The following is a 19,861-nucleotide window of genomic DNA, read 5'->3' as shown; positions in this document are numbered from 1 at the left end:
ACCAGGATATAATAAAATCGCAACTAGAACTAAAAAAAAGGATAATGATGGCAATTCGTTGAGTACGATAGCTGCCAGAGCTGGTAGTTTTTTTTTTTTTTTTTTTTTTATTTGACTGGATGGCAAACGAGCATTATCACTTCTTTCTTTAGTACCTACCAGAGACTTTTTTATTATACCTACCAGATAAATATCAATAAATTAACTAAAAGAATTTCCTTGCTCGATTTACTTAATTCTAAAGTAGCAATCGAAATCGAGTGAGAGCCAATATCTTCCTTCTCATCATCATCTCCATCATATCACCCGTAGGGATATAGGCTTCTCCCATACTGCTCATCTTCCTCCTGTACCTACCCTTAGTGTAAGTTTTCGGTTACAAAATACGTCTCGATCGCGTTCGCGTTAAAATCTCAATTTGTATGGAAACACGAACATCGCGCAAACGTTCCGCTAGAGGCACTGTTCGTGTTTGCATACAAATTGAGATTTTAACGCGAACGCGATCGAGACTTATTTTGTAACCGAAAACTTACACTAAGGGCACTGTTCCGTGGAACTGATTCGTTTGTACTTTACCTTGTCCCGCAATATTCCTAACGCCTGCGGCTTCTGCGGCGGTATCCACTGGTACACCGACTGCGCTCGGTCCATAAAGAACCACTTCACCACGAGGCCAGTCACGTTATCCGTAGTGAAGTCACAGTCCAGTATAACGGAGTCCTTGGTTCCGAATTGGATGACTTCTGGGACTCGCATGTGTACTATCCGTACTGAATGGACACCTGAAATTAAATAAAACCGTGGTTACATTTATTGAAATTTCTTATTCAAATTCAAAATATTTATTTCGAATAGTACATTTAGGCACACATCATCCATAGGTGTTAGTATTATAGAATTTGGAATCAGTATCCTGGGGTGGGCACTAGACTATACTGGAGTGGGCACGGCCAACTCGCCCCCCCTATATAAGCCTATGCAAGTGCTTGATATTACCGAACTTTAATGAAGATAATTATTTAGATTTTTGCCTTTGAGTATCATAAATAAAATAAACTTATTTTCAAGGGTATCTTAAGCTTATAATACAATACAATGACTTTGTGTTGAACACCACAATCGTGAGTAACTCAGAAAACAGGAACACGTACCTAAAGATAATTACAAGGTATGCAAACTCGCAACTAAATAACAAAGTAAGGAATATAGACATCAGAATGAAAACAATACTAACAGACGATGAAAATTGAAGTAAAGTGTCCCATGAAATTTATTTATTTATTTAAATAGAAGGATGTACTTCTTATTAAGTATGTACGAGGACGTATGTATGTAGGGGTATGAATATTATAATCTAGCACTTAGGAAACCGCGGATCGGCAAGCGCAGCGTAGGACGTCCACCAACAAGGGTTCACCCACGGTGGGTGAATACAGGCAGCTTCCAACCTAAGCAACTGGAGGTTTATGGGGGAGACCTATGTCCAACAGCGGACGTTCTACATCTGATATGATTATGATGACTAAGAAATCACTTTTTATCAAAAAAAAATATCATCATATTTCTCTAGACTCTTGAAAAATGTATTTTTTTAATTTTAAACGGAATGTTATTCGATTTCATTAAGTAGGTACCTAATAAAATATTCTATTTTGTATCAAGCGGAATCAATAAAGATCGGTAAGGGATCTTCACGGGTAAACGAACAGGCCCGCTTGTCCAGCGAAATATTGAAAGTATTTAGGAAATTCTGTTTCGCTAATCAAGCTTTTTAGGGTTCCGGAGCCAACATAGCAAAAACGGAACCCTTATAGTTTCACCATGTCTGTCTGTCTGTCTGTCTGTCCGTCCGTCCGCGGCTTTGCTCAGGGACTATCAATGCTAGAAAGCTGTAATTTTGCACGGATATAATGTTAACTATGCCGACAAAATGGTGCGGTGCGTATGGTGCGAAATATTCAAAATAGTGTAATGGTTTCCCATTTCACATTGCAGCGCTGGAGTCTGGAGTCTGCTGCTGCCCTCTCCCCCAGAGTTCAGGTCCCTTAGTTTCATTTTACTAAACCCGCGGGAAGAGATAGATCCGTACTATTGTAAAACTGGGAACGGCACAGCTCTAACCTATTTATTCCCAGCAGTATTTTATTAAACCAGCAATGCTACCGTAATGTAGACAACAAGCTCACAATTTTCTCCGTACCCGAATAAAAACTGGAACATTGGACAGCAAAAACATCGAGGGTCGTCAAGTAGCCCGACGTTATGAAAAACAGTTGTTGTGCACAGTTCTGCTCAAATATAAACAGGGACAGAATGGGAGGCAATCCTCCGGCCGCATTAGGTGCCCTCTCATCCGAAAATATCATATTATCGTCGAAGGAATTCTACCGAATATTGTTTCGTGGTTTCCTATCAATTCAAGATTTTTTCCCGTTTGACTTTATATTGGTCGTTGGTGAAATTGCGTTTCATTGCGAAGGAAGATAATAATAAAATAATTATGATATACGATGGTTATTTCGAGAGCGTTTAAAGTAAGTAAGTACCTATACATACATTACTTAAACAAAGGTTTTTTTCATATAAGGTAAGAATTTTTTTTCCAGTTATTTTTAGGTGACATGTTAGCAAACATGATAAAAGTTTTTAGGTCATTTATAGTTTCTCTGTCATACAGTTAATTTTCATATTCTATCCCAGTAATTTTGTGAAAGCTTGGGATGTTTGCTGCTCAATCCATTATTACGATGGACGGATTTGAATGAATGGACATGTCAAATTTATCTCAGAAAATTTCATAGTTCCCGCGGTAAGTATACAAAATGATAATTGGATTTTTCGCAGACGAAATCGCAATAGCTAGTGATTAAATAAATAAGGCATATTGCACTGGCGTTATTCCAGTCAAGGACCGTGACATGTAGTACTTAGCGTTCTCACGATACACTTTGCCTGCAGTAAATTGAGCGTACAAGTTTGCGTAGACGTTTTTGACTCGACAAGGGAAATGCTTTGTAATTGGGTAGAAACTTACAGATAAGTTTAGTTTGTTACACCGTTAGCCTTCATAGCCTAGTGGTATGACCTGTGGTCTCTCAAGCCAGGGTCGTGAGTTGGAACCTGGGATCACACCTACCATTTCGTAGATTTGATGTGCAAAATTACATTTGATATTTACCAAGAGTTACTGTGAAGAATAATATCGTGAGAAACCCTACACACTTCCGAAGAGATTGAATAGTATGTGTGAAGATCCCAATCCACACTAGGCCCTTGCCATTCACGGGGACGAATGAAGGCAGAGAAGATGATGACTTGATAGTCTGGACTCAAACACGATACTTATTGCCTACTAAAATAAAAACCGGCCAAAAGCGTGTCGTACACGCCCAGGATAGAGTTCCTTGTGTACTGAATGAGTTCAGGTATATTTTATACCTTAGGCTGCTATTTTCTCTTAAAGCACTCATAATTCTCAATCAATCTTAGCCGCTATAATTTTCCTTGAAAATTTGATATTTTTACTACCATTCTGAATTTTTCCAAATTTTTCCACCTATATCGGATTTTAGAGCTCGATTTCAATGAAAATTTGCACTTTAAAGTTGAATATTTCGCAACAGATCACTAAATAGAAAAATTGTCTTAGAAACCCCGCAATGGTTTTAAAAGACCTATCCAACGATACCCCACAATATAGGGTTAGTCGAGAAAAAATAAATCACCCCCACTACGTCTATGGGAGGTACCCTAATAAAAATTTACATGTTTATGTATGTTTAGTCCATTTGTGTTCGAAATACCAAGAAAATTGTGTTACAATTTGACAGTTAATTTAAACCTTAAATTAATCGCAGTATAGAAGTTTGATTTTTTTACAACATAAAGAGGTGCCAGACTTAGGTAGGTATTTGATATTAATTTGAGCTCGATAGCTCCAGGAGTTCCTGAGAAAGAGTGTCTTGACAAATGGACATCGGACAGATAGATACCGAAGTGATCCTATAAGGGTTCCGTTTTTACTTTTAAGGTACGGAACCCTAAATACCACCACAGCTGCCGGCAACGACCTGCAAAGACGATAACGCAGGGGTGTGTTACGGTTGGCTGCGCCCGCGCCGCCCGAGCGACGCTCGGTGCAGTACCAAAGGCCAAGAACGGGGGGAATTATTATTGTACCAAAAACCGTTTGAGTTACGCGTAAACGTCGCGGTAATTGATTTAAGCTTACATTACGTTTGTTGTCAATAATAAGATGTGCTTTGAGCGTCTCAAACGGGCAATGAATAGAATATAATTAATATGACTTTCACGGTGAAACGGAAACAGCATAGGCCATCTGAAAAGTTATTTATTTGAATTCAACGATTTGTGTTGCTCTTTTCTAAGACTCCAATTTAAGTAAATATGTTTATTTTCTCGTATTATAATTTCCAGAGAAGAGAAAAATTGTCCCTATCTCATAAAAAAATAATAACGAATGAACCATCCCAGCCTATATATACGTCCCAATGCTGGGTACAGGCATCCTCTCTGAACAAGAGGGCTTGGGCCATAGTTCCCACGTGGGCCCAGTGTGGATTGGGAACTTCACACGCACCATTGAATTGCTTCACAGGTTTGTGCGCTGGTTTCCTCACGATGTTTTCCTTCATCGCAAAGCTCGTACATTTGAATGAATATCATGGAGTGAATAAAATCGTCTCAAAATACTTAATTTTTTTGCTAACATACTTATGTATAAGCCATTGGAAAAGTAATACTTACAAATAAACGCCTAATCCTTATTCATAACTTAAGCTATGTTACTAACAAATGCTTTGTCCCTTTCTAACAAATACAAATGTCGAAGTGACAGATAAGGACAAACGAATTTTAGCGGCATTTTAACTAAAATAGGTTTGATTGTCGTTTATGAATAAGGGGGTAAGTCATGCAATGATTTTGTAATAAGTAAGTTTTTGCTAACATTTTTATTTTTAATGCAAGCTTTTTGCTGACTGTAATCTTCGTTTATACTTCCATTGTCATCTATGTATACTATAACGGGTGTGGCCTGTAATATGAGCAAATAATTAAAACATAGATTAGACTCGTCAAAGTGAACAACATTAGTTCAGCGACTTTTAAAAATAATTATATTTTTAAATTTTTAATACACTTTAAAGTTTATGCGAAGAAGCAATGTAAAGCAAAATGCTTGTTGTTTGTAGGCGATGTCAGTTGTATTATAGGATCGCGTAAGGATGGCGATGGCGTACATTGATAGCAGTATTTCATTTGTGTGAAAAAAGTTGGCAAACCCCCGACTTTGTCACTTCAAAGTTCAATTTCTCAAAAACGGCTAAACCGATTTTGATACAACATATCTAAGAACCATCGCTAGAAAACTTGCTTTCAAATAAAACAAACCGTATTCAAATCGGTCACCCGTTTAAGAGCTACGATGCCACAGACAGACTAAATCTGATGACTCAATTATTTTTAAAAGTCGCTGAATTATTGTTGTTCAGTTTGACGAGTATGATCTATGTTTTAATTTTTTGCTCGTATTACAGGCCACACCTCGTATAATATTAGAGATACAATTGCAGATGTCTCGCTAGAACTAAACAAACAGAATAGGTACCTATAACTTATTTCCAGTTAGAATTATTACACGAACAAAAGCCTAACCAAGCATAATAAAATAATCAGCAACGATCAATCGAACATCCGTTCCTGATTTGGCCGCGCGACACGCTTCCTGGCATGCGCGTTAAATTCTTAAACACCTTTAACAGAGTGAGTATGCGAGACACTTGCGTTTAAGTTATTCAGTGCCCTTAGTGTAACTTTTCGGTTACAAAATACGTCTCGATCGCGTTCGCGTTAAAATCTCAATTTGCATGGATACACGAACATCGCAAACGTTCCGCTAGAGGCGCTGTTCGGGTTTCCATACAAATTGAGATTTTAACGCGAACGCGATCGAGACGTATTTTGTAACAGAAAACTTACACTAAGGGTACAGCGCCTCTTGCGGAATGTTTGCGATGTTCGTGTTTCCATACAAATTGAGATTTTAACGCGAACGCGATCGAGACGTATTTTGTAAACGAAAACTTACACTAAGGGCACAGAGGGAACGAGACGGCACGATAATATTAGGGATCTTTCTAAGTTTCCTAATAATAAGTTTATCAGCGCTGCAAGTTTTTTTTGCTCGCAGTTTACAAGTCGGAGCCTAATTAGTTGACTTCATTAAGTACCTAGTCAACGTTATTTATTTTTTGCTTCTCTTGTATTCTTCTGAGCTGTTTTAGTGCGCAAATATTGTTTTAAAACTTTATTTTTTTGGTATTGTTATTTCAGAGATGATTTCATCTTTTTAGCAGTACTTTATTTGGAATGAGTGAAAAAGCTCAGACTGATTGTCTTGTACAGCAGCCATCGAAGGTTTCTGGCACAATATCAGCACTGCAGTTTACTGCAGCATTTTATGCTGAGTCAGCGCCTATTCTGGACATCGTCGCATGGCTAACAAATTTGTGAAGAACAAATTAATTTTATTTTAAGTGCATGTTTAATGTTAATATATATACTGGGTATTTTGTGACATTAATAAACTTTATTTTTTTTTCTTATTTCGAAGGTTGTCAGAGCTTTGTATACTGTTCTGAATAAAGTTTCGATCTATCTATCTATCTTCTGTACCTATAGGTATCAAATAATTTATGTGTAGTTAAATAAATCTTCTCTCTCTCTCATCTCATTTAAATTTATTAACTTCATTACAGACCGGGTTTCAAAACTCAGTCACGAATATATATATGACTTTTTAGCCATACTGGTGTGAGCTATACCTGTTCCTCATTATTTTACTAATACGGTGCGTTACCATATCAAAATTTCTCACTTTTCTTATTCTAAAAGTTAATTATTAACGGAACCCACGCTGCAATAAGCCAAGTATAATAATTAGCATGTGTATCGGTGCGTTGTACCGTGTCGACGCGTGCGCACCGTCCGCGTCCCGTCGATGTGGCGATAGCACAATGGAGTTTCTTAAGCCATTTGAGGGTAACATATGGCATATGGTTTGGTGTGCGGTGTTGGAAATGATAGTTTACTGTTAGTGTGGATTTCGGAGTATCAATGTACACAGTTACATTTGAAATTACGGTGGTTACCACGAGCTTGACGGTGAAAGAAAACATCGTGAGGAAACCTGCATAAAGCTGATAAGCAATTCAATGGTGTGTGTAAAGTTCCCAATCCGCACTGGGCCCGCGTGGGAACTACGGCCCAAGCTCTCTCATTCTGAGAGGAGGCCTGTACCCTGCAGTGGGACGTATATAGGTTGGGATGATGTAGTTATGAGTAACAGGGAGCTGGCAAAAAGTATAGCAATTATTTAGACAGTGAATAGTGAGTAGTATTTTTATCTCATAACTGGCAAACAAGCATGCGTGTCACCTGATGGTAAGCGATCACCGCCACCCATGGACACCTACAGCATTATTAGGATTGCGGGTGCGTTGTCGGCCTAAAGGGGGATAGAAGAGGGGAAGGGGGGAGTATTTGACAGTACGTACAAATAATGCGCTCATTCCTGACGCACATTTTTTATACGAAAAATTACGTTGTTTAGTATACTTCGTTATGAATTACATGAATAGGTAGCGGCCATTATTTTATTGAAAGTAATTTATTAAAAAATCTATAAAACCCTTCCAACAACAAACAAAGGTCAATCTTAATCATAAATTCCAAAGCACACTTTCTTCAAGGCAATTAACCTGATACGCCACCCGTCTTCAAAAGCAGTCCATATCAGGTTCATAGCACGCGACCAAACGTATGTTCACGCCTCGGTGGCCGCAAGACGGTACAAAGGTGCTTTTTAGGGTTCCGCGCCCAAGGGCGATTTAAAATTAGTGTTTTATTTGCGCGTGTAAACTCGTATTTTGGAAGCGCACGTACGCGGGTACACGTGCGGTTTTGTTTTCTTCGACACAGGAATGAGTGCATACACGCGTATTCACTTTAATCTAGCGAGCGTGTATGCATGTATTATGCCAAAAAAGACCGTATACGCGTAGAGAAAACGATTGTCTGAAATCGCACTAGAGCGTGCAATTTTTTTGTGGAAACGATTATAAAAGTATAACAAAATGCCACCACGATCACTCAATCTACCCATGAGACCAACAACATGAGCCACGAGTGCTCTACGGCCGTCTTTGATGAAACCAATGGGGGAAAAGCGACCTCAGGGTAGACCACAAATGCGATGGAAAGACGATTTGAAAAAGGTTGCTGGCTCAAATTGAGCTCAATGCTGCGACGAAGAAAAAATTTAAGGAGCCCTACACCGAGAAGGTTGAAAAAGGCTGAAGAAGACGAAGAAGAACGATAAATAATAACATGATGTTATGATAAAGTGCAAAGTTCAATTTAATGCTACTGTGTAAATACGGAACCCTCGTTACTCGCAAGATAAAGGCACAAAAGTAGTTTTTTTAACAGGCAGGAATTGCGCTCTCGCACACACGATGGTTTTTAAGTCCGCATGTCTTTCATAATCACGAGCCGTAGCGAGTGCCATATGCTTTAAGAATACATTTACGTAGATCACTGAATATTAAAAACACAAGTAAAAAGTAAGGAACCTTAAAAACTATTGGTTTTACTTAATATTACTACTACAAAATAAAAATTGCCAAGGGGTTAAAATAAGATATTCTTTACAGTGTCATTTGGCTGACGCTGTATTGACTGAATTTCTTTAAAAGCGTTAACTGAGTTTTTTTATTTGATCATGAAAATGGTATTCAAGATCTTCCATAGTTTTAATGATGATTTGAATTGAATGATTTTTAATGACTTTCTATGAGACGTAGTCTGTAAATACCTTCGAGAAATGCTATTTTTTGAAAGCATGATGATTCTTATAATTGCATCGAAATCGAGAACTCAATAAAGATAATCACGGTTTAGGTACATACTGTAACAAATTATATCTCAACAATGAGTTAGATTACTGAGACAAGGTCAAAGAAAAAAAAACGACACATTTACCTATGACTAGCTGTTACGAAATAATCTTACATCTTAAAAAAAGTTTTTACGCACTCAACTATTGTAAATTTAATGTAGGGATTATCGTACATCTTTCATTTTGTTATTAGAATTTTAAATCGTTAAATTTGCAACCTAAACGATGTCAAAAATGTCACGACAGCAAGAAGACAACAAAATCTTACGCCTCATAATTTCGATAAACATCATCCACATAACTCTTCCTCGTCCTAATGAATACCTAAAAGGAATCTCCGATGTCAAACTTGCAAAGAATAATTCAAAGTTTGCAAGCGATCCTGAAAGTGACTCCACGGATGTTAATAAGTTAGCTCAGTCGCATGTCACTTTTGCTTCTGAATTTTTAAAGCGAGCGACGGAGTAAGTTAAAAGTTTTCTACATTAGGGGTTACCCTGAACTTCGAGAAGTTCCAGTAAGTGTTTGATTTTGTCGTTGAAAAAATTTACTTCTAGAAATTAAGCTTTATTAAGTATGAAAATATAATTTAAGTTTTAATTAAAAATTTAATTTTCAATACAAGATTTTTGCTGACTGTACTTTTTGTTGACTGTACGTGCATTTTAAACTTTCGAGATTTTCACTCATATAGTCAACCACAAACAGGGTTTATCACGCTACGACACACGAGTAATATTTTACTTGACGTTTCGACCACATTGCAGTGGCCGTGGTCACAAGTAGACTCACTGCACTGCTGTGTACTTGCATTGTCATCCAAATTATATTTCCGTACCTTTCAAGTCAATACCAATAACGGTTGAGGAGTTCAGTCTTGCGAAGACGGTCCTGACCGCACTACCTCCTGGCTGTCACTGCCAGATTATTGTATGATCACCAGATTTTCATAAGTATGCAAAATTTCAAGTCCATCTGACTACTGGAAATGGGTCAAATTTCTCTGCAAAATTTGACCTGCACATTATAGGTAGAGTCATTCAGGATGACGCGTGCCGTGGATCTTATTACAATGTCATCAATGTCTAATTTTTACAAAATCACGCAACTTCGTGGATGGTACTAGGTATGTATTATGAGTACATACACATTGCAAGTTGAATAAAAGTTTGTAAAAGTTAAAAACCCAGAGGTACAGATGTAAATAAAAAATATTGAATATTAGGAAGTTTCAATGAACAAATCTGATTTGTTTTGGTATTTAACATTTCAAGTTCATAGGTCAATGGGAAGTTACAAATTCTGCAGAGAAGAGTTTGTACAAAAAAACTAACTTTGGTAGCTTCGCATTTGATTTTAACCCCCGACGCAAAAAGAGGAGTATTATAAGTTTGACCGCTATGTGTGTCTGTGTCTGTGGCACCGTAGCTCTTAAACCAATTTGAATGCGGTTTTTTTTTATTTGAAAGCAATTTTTCTACCGACGGTTCTTAGCCATGTTTTATCAAAATCAGTTCAGCCGTTTTTGAGATATTTAACTTTGAAGTGACAAGGTCGGGCGTTTTGCAACCTTTTGTTGGTTAGGTTGCGTTATAAATACTTCCAATATTTATTACGGCATAAACATAGTATTTATCTACTTAACACACTCGATGAGTTAGGTCATAGTTTAATTTTCATGTTCTCGTTCAATTGTATAAGCCCATTTGTTCCCTTGGTATGTGAGATATAGATATATGTTATATCTAGATAATTTTTTGTGCCTCAAGCTTCCACAATGCTGTTGTTAAAAAAAGATTATCAAAAAACCTAGTTGCGTTAAGTTAAAAGGCCCGGAACTTTCAACAAAACAATATGGTCACTATCCCCTAGCTAAAAAAAGAAGAGCTGTCTAATACTTTTATACCCTTGGTACGTTTGTACGCTTTCCGATCGTTATACAGTCCAGAGTTCAAAACTTATCTGCTCGCATTACCATAACACCCGGCCTCGACGCAGACTTTTTTGAGTTTCATTCAGTATTTTATTGTGAAGCGTATGAATATACGATAAGTGAACGTGGAGGCGACAATCTAACGAAAGAATATAGGAGTAAGAGTAACGTGAGAGTAGAGAGAGTATATATGAGATAGAAATTATGATTGGGGTTAGCCAAGTGAATTAGCTCCTTAAAGTGGCTATGAGCAGGCCATACAGCATGGGAAATAGATAGCTGTTTAAACATAAAAGTGCTCGAATGGAGACCGCAAATCGTTAAGCGTAGCACAGGGTGTCTCCTAACTGGGATGGACCAATGACCTGCTTAAAGCCTTTCGTTCACGGTGGATACAGGCCGCTTCTAATCCAAGCAACGCGAGGTTGGACCTCCAATCCATTGAAGTGGACGTCCATTAGACCTCCAGTTGCTTCCAGATTCACCGCGAACTTAGCGGGAAATTTTCACTAGTGATTTCACACGACGTAAATGACGACTGCGATCTAATTTTTTGACATTCCTACGGGAATTATACAGAGCGGCAGAAAATTTTGCCTTCAAATGTATGCAGCAATAGGTAATTTTGTATAGAGTGGGCCAAATTTTCTGCAGCTGAGTATATAAACCCTTGGAAATGGAATTCAACTGCCGGCTTTATCACGCGAGCAAAGTTTTGTAAGTAATGCCAAGTTAAAATAAACATAAGAGGATGCATGTGTATTGAGCTGAAAAATACCATTATAATTTTACGTTACTAAATCTTAGTTTAAAGTAAGTGCACTGCAGTTCGCTACAGGGTTTCACTGCTGAACATTTTAAATTTGCAAGATCTTTTCTGACATGTGAAAAGCAAGAATGAAATAAATAAAATATGAGGACGTCTTCTTTATTTGTGTTTAATTTATATTTTAAGTGGGAAAAATGGCTAAAAGCGGCAACGAGACTCCAACACAGAACTAAGGTCATCGATATAGCTCAGAGAATTAGCACGTTGAGTTTTATAATTCACATGGGCTTATATTTGACCAAGATTACTATAGGCAAGCGAAGACTTGGTCTAAGATATAAGTTTCCAACTGAATTGAGAATTAGCAAGTTGAAGTTGTAGTAGGCTGGTCATATCTATCGAAGAACCGACAACCACTGGAGTAAACGAAGAACGAGTTTGAGTGGAGATCGCGTCTCGGAAAACGTAGTGTAGCGCAGGTGGAGTAATTATCTGCGATAGGCTGCTAGTAGAAGTTCGATACGTCTAGCCTAGGACAGGGCGCAAATGGCGCTCATTGGGGGAGGCCTATGTCCAGCCAGTGGACTGCTATAGGATAATGATGATAAGTAGGCAAATAACAGTTACTAATGATGGTAGCAGATTATCTTACAGTAGGAAGATAACAGAAGCAGCAATTGCATTGAAGTGAACTGTTAGCAAACAGAGTAGAACGAAGATACGAGTAACGTACCACATGTAAAAGTACTTTAAGCCAACACCGTTGCATTATTATTGGAACGCTCGCGTTGCAACTGTAGGCAGTCATGCGTTAACTACACTCAAGGATTCCGGAACATACGAACATCCATTGTTTGGTCTTTGTTTGCAGTTTAAGTATAGTTAGATTTGAAATAAAAAATCTGGATGATGTCGTTACTTTTTGGCTGTTCTCGCATTGCGGGCAAATGGTGGATAGAAGAGACGAGTTATCGTTTATTGTAGTATTTCAAAATTTCCAAGGGCCTGTGTTGAACAAAAATGGACGTCATCGTCGATTATAACTACGATTTTATAATATTTTACAATATTTATTACTGGCTGTTTTCCGCTACTTTGCCTTCGAAAGATTTGTTTATCACGCGCCCTCGAGAGGTTTACATTTTGCCGGGATAAAAATAATCTCATGTTTCTGTAAAGGTCTCAACTATTAACATATTAAATTTAATCTTTTCAGTTTGAGCATAAAATCGTAACAGAGAAACATATTCACATTTGCATTTATAATATTTGTATGGATTAGTGGGATGTTATTTATATTTAATAAATAACCCAAGATAACCTAACTTTTATAAACTAATATTTCGTGAAAGCTATTATTTTAAGTTTATTATTATTTCAGCTTTGAAACAACCTTACCAATATTTTCATTTGCCTTCGAAAACGCGTCACTGCTCTATTATTTTATTTTTAACGCTAAATTCAATATGACGTTTTTAACATTCACGACTTTTACCGATGATGTTGGCATCGTTCGAGACTTAATCAGGCGTCACCATCACCGTCGTCATCATCATCATCATCAGCGGGAAGACGTCCACTACGGAAAAAAGGCCTTCCCCTTCGAACGCCACAATGAATGACATCTCGTCATTTGCATCCACTGTTTGCCCAAAACTCTCACGATGTCCTCAGTCTACCCAGTGGGTGGGAGTCCACCAACGCTTCGCCTTCCGGTTATCTGTTCCTCAAGTGATGTAGCCCGCCCATCATTGCCACTTCAACTTGCATATTTTTCTAGCTACGTCGATGACTTTACTTAGTTCTTCGACAAATTTCCGTATTCTGGATTCTTCAACCGGATGACACATAGGCTACTTTTTATCCCGAAATTCCCACGGGGTCGGTATAAAATCTTGAAACCTCAAACGCTGGATTTACAATCATGATCTTTGGCATGGTTGTTTTTAATGCAACATATTAATGTTCATCATTAGATGACAATGATGTCTTTTTAGGGAACTCCTAGGAGAATTTAGTAATAAAATCCCGGAATTTCAATTCAACTCGAATCGAAATGGTTTACGCGTGTGAAGCCGCGGGTAACCACTGTTCATTATAATTCAATATCATTCCATTTATCTAACAAAGCAGATTTATTTGCAAGACAAAGATTGTTTACAATAGATCATGCGAATATTCCCCTCTAACGTCAGCCAGTGAAGCACAAAATGCGTTCGCTGCTCGTTCGACTGTGCTAACTGACGCCATATCGCACTAAACAGCGCTTTGTTTTTGTTATTTAACGCTACTTCTTTTATTTCAGTCTACCTAGAAGCTGTTTGAGCTCCAACGGATCTGCAGAAACAAATTGAGGGCGCGGCTAAAGTATGACCAGAGGCCATTGTTATCTAGCACACTTGGACTCGCAATCGTTTCTATCACTTCTTTTTGTCACAAGACGGTCTGTTCTGGGACGGACGATTCTGTAGGGCTACTAAGAAAATCGAAGTTCGTATCGTGCCATCTCTCTTACTCTCCTACGAAATAATATCACTATCAACGGGACGGTAAGATACGAACTTCGATTTTAGAATTTCGTAGTAGCCCTACTGATATAAGGCGAGATTAGAAAGAAATGGAGAATGCGGTCGCGAAAGTCAGCGATAGACAATACGGTCTTTGATAATTTAAACCCTCATGTGATTGCTATAGGACTATACATCTAATAATATATTAACCAATAGATCATCTGGTAAAGGTCGTTGGAGCTAGATGGATGCTAGCAGCATAAAACTGATCATTGTGGAACTCTTTGGAGAAGGTCTTTGTTCGGTGGGAGACGTCTTTCGGCTGATTTAATGATGATGATATCACTGGCTTATATGTTTATTATTTCTAATTTGAAGCAGGGCAATCTTCAGCATGGGGATACTCTCCCCCCCCACCCCTATTGACAAGTTTGATTATGTTATCTGATTTTTTTTACAAACCTTTATTTGTACTTCTTGATGTTGTGGGATCAAATCTTGCAATTTCATTTTGACCCACTTCCAGTGGTCGGATTGACTTGAAATTTGGCAAACTTATGTAAATCCGTTGACAATATATTTTTCAAACAAAATTCTGGTCCGGTCTGGATCGTCTCCGCAAGACGGAACTCCTCAACAGTTAATGGCTTCGACTTGAAATTTGGTACGGAAATGTAGTTTGGATAACAATGCAAGTATAATCAACAAAACAAAGCAAAAAAGCTAGTAATCAAAAATATAAATAAACTTATTTCGATTTTAGTCCACTAACTGTACCGGTAAGTTACATCGGCCGACGGCAAGGCATCTGGCGCGACTTGCGGCGCGTTCTGCGGGTTCGGTTGATATTAATGTTTAGCTGCATTAATGTTGCCTTTGATTTTTTCGCTTTGATGGCTTTGTTTCTTTTGTTTTGTTTACAAAATATATAAAGAGAGAGATTATTTACTTGGATATTGGTCGCAAAGTATTGCCGAACTTAAGTGGCAGTGGGCGTGACATTGCTGGTCTAAGATCCGAACTTGAAAAGATCTGCACCGGTCTGATAATAGAATGAAATATATTTAGTAATAAATTTAGTATATATTAGAAATGGATTTACTACAAAAATCCTGGACAGGCTAATATTTTTTAATGATTTTTAATTAAATGCTGACATACCAACGTGTTCACAATACAAATCTAATCATCACATCACTTGTTTATTACACATCCCACCACACAGGTGTTCTCTCAGAATGAGAGAGTTTAAAATGTTTTCCACATTTTTATTGATATTTCATTAACATAATGCCTAATATTCTACAATACGAGTATTTACAGATATACCTGTATTTTCGAGTTAGTGGTATGACTGACAGTGACAATTATAGTTTTTTTTTATTCTTAAACAATTGTACAGAACGGCGTCTAATTTCATGTAAATAGAATAAGTTAGTTAAGTGATATGTATATAGTTATGTGCAATAAAGAAATACTTACCGCCTAGTTTTCATTCAGTAGGATAAGCTCGCAACCGCCTGCGTCGCGTCCGTGCGCCAAATGAGCGGCGCCGGACCCGGCGCAGTAGTTATATTTATAACCTCGCTCGTGTGAGCGGGACGGTTATACGTATAACCCCTAGGTGCGAGCGGGACAGTAGCGCGGACCGACTCGCGGCCGCGCTACAGTATTAAGGAAAAAGTCCCAAAATATTATCGTTAACTAGGTTTAAGTATTAGCATTAAGATTTGTTAAATTTGTAATAGGATTAGTAAGTTTTTTAATAAAATAAAGACTAGTAGGGCGAGAGCGGGGAAGGGAGCGGAGGAGTGGGGGGACCGCGATCCCTTTAAGGTAATTCTCGCGGGTATAAAAGCGAGCGCGGTCCCGACCACAAGGTTCAGTCTCCGAGCGACAGCGAATGGATAAACAACTAATAAGAAGCGCTCCCGACCTCTCTCTCTCTCTCTCACTCTCAAGCTGCATCAGTGTGCCAGATCTCAAAAATCATCTTTCATTCTTCACCTATATACAGTCCACTCTCTATAAACATCAACAATCAAGCAATAATCATTTTGTGGCGTACGACCGGCCAGAGTTACGGAGTTTCCGTATGCCACATTTAATGGTCCATTCAGCACCGGATCACTGAAACAAGAAGAAATTCAAGATGGTTTTAACAAGAAGCAACAGCGGCAAAGAATCAAAAGAAGAGTCATCCAGCGCCGGTGAAACCACTGCGACTACTAGTACGAACCTGACAACAACCACGTCGAGTTCCGGCGAAACGGGGACCACGACTGGCACGGGCACCACCGAAGTATCAGCATCAGCATCGGGATCCGTCGCGACAAGTGCGAGGGATCAAGTAGACACTTCGGGTATTAAGGCCACGCCCGCGGCCAGTACAGATACGGTCGTCATTCGCCAACCGTCGCAGCAGATGCCACCACCAGCTGTCACAAAAGCACCGCCGCAGAAGCCCGCTCGGTCACGTCACTCCAAGGCCTCCGGCAAGAGACTCCTCGCGGGGTTGGAGGCCAAGGAGCGGCTAGCCGAGCTGGAGCTGAAGCGCGTGCGCGCCGAGGCTGAACTAGAAAAAATCCGCCTAGAAAAGATGGCGGCGGAGTCAGAGCTGTCCGACACAGAAGAAGAAGAAGACGACCTGGCTTCACAACGTATCGCTGATTGGATAAGAAGATCGCCCAATCAAGAACGAACATTACGAGAAGAAAGAAGGCCGCCCACGCACACACACAAGAGCGCGAGCGGCGGGACCATTATGAAGAGCAGTCCCACAAGTCAGCAATGGACCTCACCATGCTGACCGCAGCATTAACAGAAGCAATCCACGCCGGCAAGTCATCATCAACGAACAGATATATTCCCGACCTGCCGCCGTTCAGCGGACTCAGCAACGAGTGGCTCCAATTTCAAGCAGCCTACACCGAGTCTGCGGCCAGCTTTACGGCCAACGAAAACGTCGCTCGCATTAGAAAGGCCCTCAAAGGGGTGGCCTTGGAAGCGGTAAGCGCGCTCCTCATCAGCCAGCCTCGGCCAGACGACGTCGTAAGCGCATTACAAAGAAGATTCGGCAGACCAGACGCACTCCTCATCGGCGAAATGGAAAAGATGAAAGCGCTCCCGAGACTCACAGACAACCCACGTGACCTGTGCATCTTCGCGAGCCGCGTTGCTAACACAGTAGCAACAATCGAGATGCTCAAACGCCCGCAATACCTTCACACCCCGGAAGTATTGCGCACGATCGTCGACAAACTAACGCCGATCCTGCGAAGCAAGTGGTACGACTATGCAACAATAAACGAAGACGTACCCGAAATAAAGAAGATCGCCGAATTTCTCAACCGCGAAGCGGATAAATGCGCGCCCTACGCGCCGCCCGAGCTGTCTACTGAGAAGCAAGAAAACAAAATAATAAAGAAAAAAGTCGAACGCGCCTACACCGCCACCACTGAAACCGCCACGAAATCGCGCAAAGAAGCAAAGTCACCGTGTCCTCAATGCAAGCAGGAAGGCCACCAACTACCTACGTGTCCGAATTTTATCAAGGCGGACACGAACGAGCGATGGGAGATAGCGAAGAAACACACCATTTGCTATCGCTGTCTCATTAGCAAGCACCGCCGCTACGAGTGCCGCGCTAAGCCGTGCGGCCGCGGCGGCTGCCCCATGCGGCACCATCGTCTGCTGCATCACGAGAAACCATCGCCGGCCTCCCCCGACGCTCCAAAGCGGCCGCCGCAGCCTCCGATCGAACCAGCAACGAACGCGACAGTCGAACAAGTCGGCGCGGCAACCACCAAAACGGGCCGCGCCTATCTCAAGATCGCGCCGGTCGTCCTGCGAGGGCCGCAAGCCACCATCGAAACATACGCGCTATTAGACGACGGCAGCACGGTCACCATCATCGACGCAGCGGTTGCCGACGTGCTCGGTCTCGACGGTCCCACCGAACAAATGTGGGTCCAAGGAGTGAGCGGGACGGAGGTAGCGCACAAGAAAAGCAAGAGGGTGGGCGTGGCGATCCGAGGCAAATACAGCGACGACGAGCTGCAAATAAATAACGCGCGCACCGTGGCAAGCCTCGACTTCGCGACGCAGTCGATAAGTGAACGAGAACTACGCGACTGCCGACATTTAGAAGACATCAAGAATGAAGTCACATGCAGCCGTGCCACGCCGAAAATATTGATCGGCCAAGACAATTGGGAGCTAATCATCTCGCAAGAAATTAGAAGAGGACGGCGCGATCAACTCGTCGCGTCGCGCACGCTACTAGGCTGGGTATTACACGGGTGCCGTACCTCACAAGCGGAGCCCGTGGCGTACTGCTGTGCCCATCTCACTCTGACCGAACCGGCTAATCACATGGAAAAAATGATGCGCGACTATTTCGCATTAGAGTCGCTATCCATCGAGCCGAGAAAACAGAAGAGCGATCCAGAGCTACAAGCCCTCGAAATATTAGAAAAAACGAGTCGCCGCCTACCCGACGGACGTTTCGAAACGGGGCTGCTATGGAGAGAGCGAGAGGGCAAGATACCCAACAATCGAGCCGACGCACTCAAGCGACTACACACGCTCGAGCGCAAACTCGATCGCGACGAACAGCTGAAGAAACAATACGACGAGCGCGTCCTCAACTTACTCACGTCTAAGTACGCCGAGCCCGCGGCCGCGCCCCCTAGCGCCCGCACATGGTACCTGCCACACTTCGCGGTCTGCAATCCCGACAAGCCGAAGATACGACTCGTGCACGACGCGGCGGCCAAATCTCACGGCCGCAGCCTCAACGATATGCTCCTGTCGGGCCCGGACCTACTGCAGAGCCTGCCCGGCGTCATTATGCGGTTCCGACAGCACGCCGTGGCGGTCTCCGCCGATATAAAGGAAATGTTTATGCAGATCAAGATACGCGAAGAAGACAGAGACGCCCTACGCTTCTTATGGCGCGGCGATCGGCGCGAAGGCGAAGCGCAAGAATACAGAATGTCGTCCGTGATCTTCGGCGCTACGTCGTCACCGTGTACCGCGCTGTACATAAAAAATAGAAACGCGCGGGAACACGCCGAAGAGTACCCGGACGCCGCCAGGGCAATCGAGAGAAATCACTACATGGACGATTACCTGCAAAGCTTCGCTACGATAGAAGAGGCACGACGCGTAATAAAAGACGTCGATTTCATACACAAGAAGGCTGGCTTCGAATTACGCGGATGGGCATACAACGAGTGCGAGCGAGAAGGCGCGATGTCCCTTACCGGCGGGAGCGAGCGAGAGGGCGCGACGTCCCTTATCGGCGGGAGCGAGCGAGACGGAGCTACGGTCCCTATCGGCGGGAGCGAGATAGAAAAAACACTCGGCCTGCTGTGGGACACGAAGAGAGATAGTATCAGCTTCCGGCTCAACAATAGAAGGGCACCGTCGAAATAATGAAAAATCTACGTCCGCCAACGAAGAGGGAGGCCCTTAGCCTTATTATGTCGATATTCGACCCGCTAGGCTCATCTCGCCCATCACGACACCGGCAAAGCGCATCATGCAAGACACGTGGCGATACGACACTGCATGGGATGAAGAGTTGCCCCCCGAGCTGCACGACCGATGGAGCGAGTGGCTGCAACAACTGCACCGCCTAGGTGACCTACATGTACCTAGGT

At 41.3% G+C, this 19,861-nt stretch overlaps 1 protein-coding gene across 1 annotated transcript in view; it reads right to left on the bottom strand.

Annotated features, from left to right (window-relative positions):
* LOC141445575 (uncharacterized) overlaps window positions 1-19,861 on the bottom strand; it is a 74,884-nt gene that overhangs the window by 12,394 nt on the left and 42,629 nt on the right. The window contains exon 2 of the mRNA XM_074111412.1: window positions 580-785. Within this exon, the coding sequence (XP_073967513.1) occupies window positions 580-785 (206 nt within the window). The remainder of the gene's footprint in view (window positions 1-579; window positions 786-19,861) is intronic.

This window comes from Choristoneura fumiferana, chromosome 2 (genome assembly GCF_025370935.1).
Source record: "Choristoneura fumiferana chromosome 2, NRCan_CFum_1, whole genome shotgun sequence".
In the NCBI taxonomy this organism is placed as follows: Eukaryota; Metazoa; Arthropoda; class Insecta; order Lepidoptera; family Tortricidae; genus Choristoneura; species Choristoneura fumiferana.
This window is presented reverse-complemented; position numbering and strand designations above follow the sequence as displayed.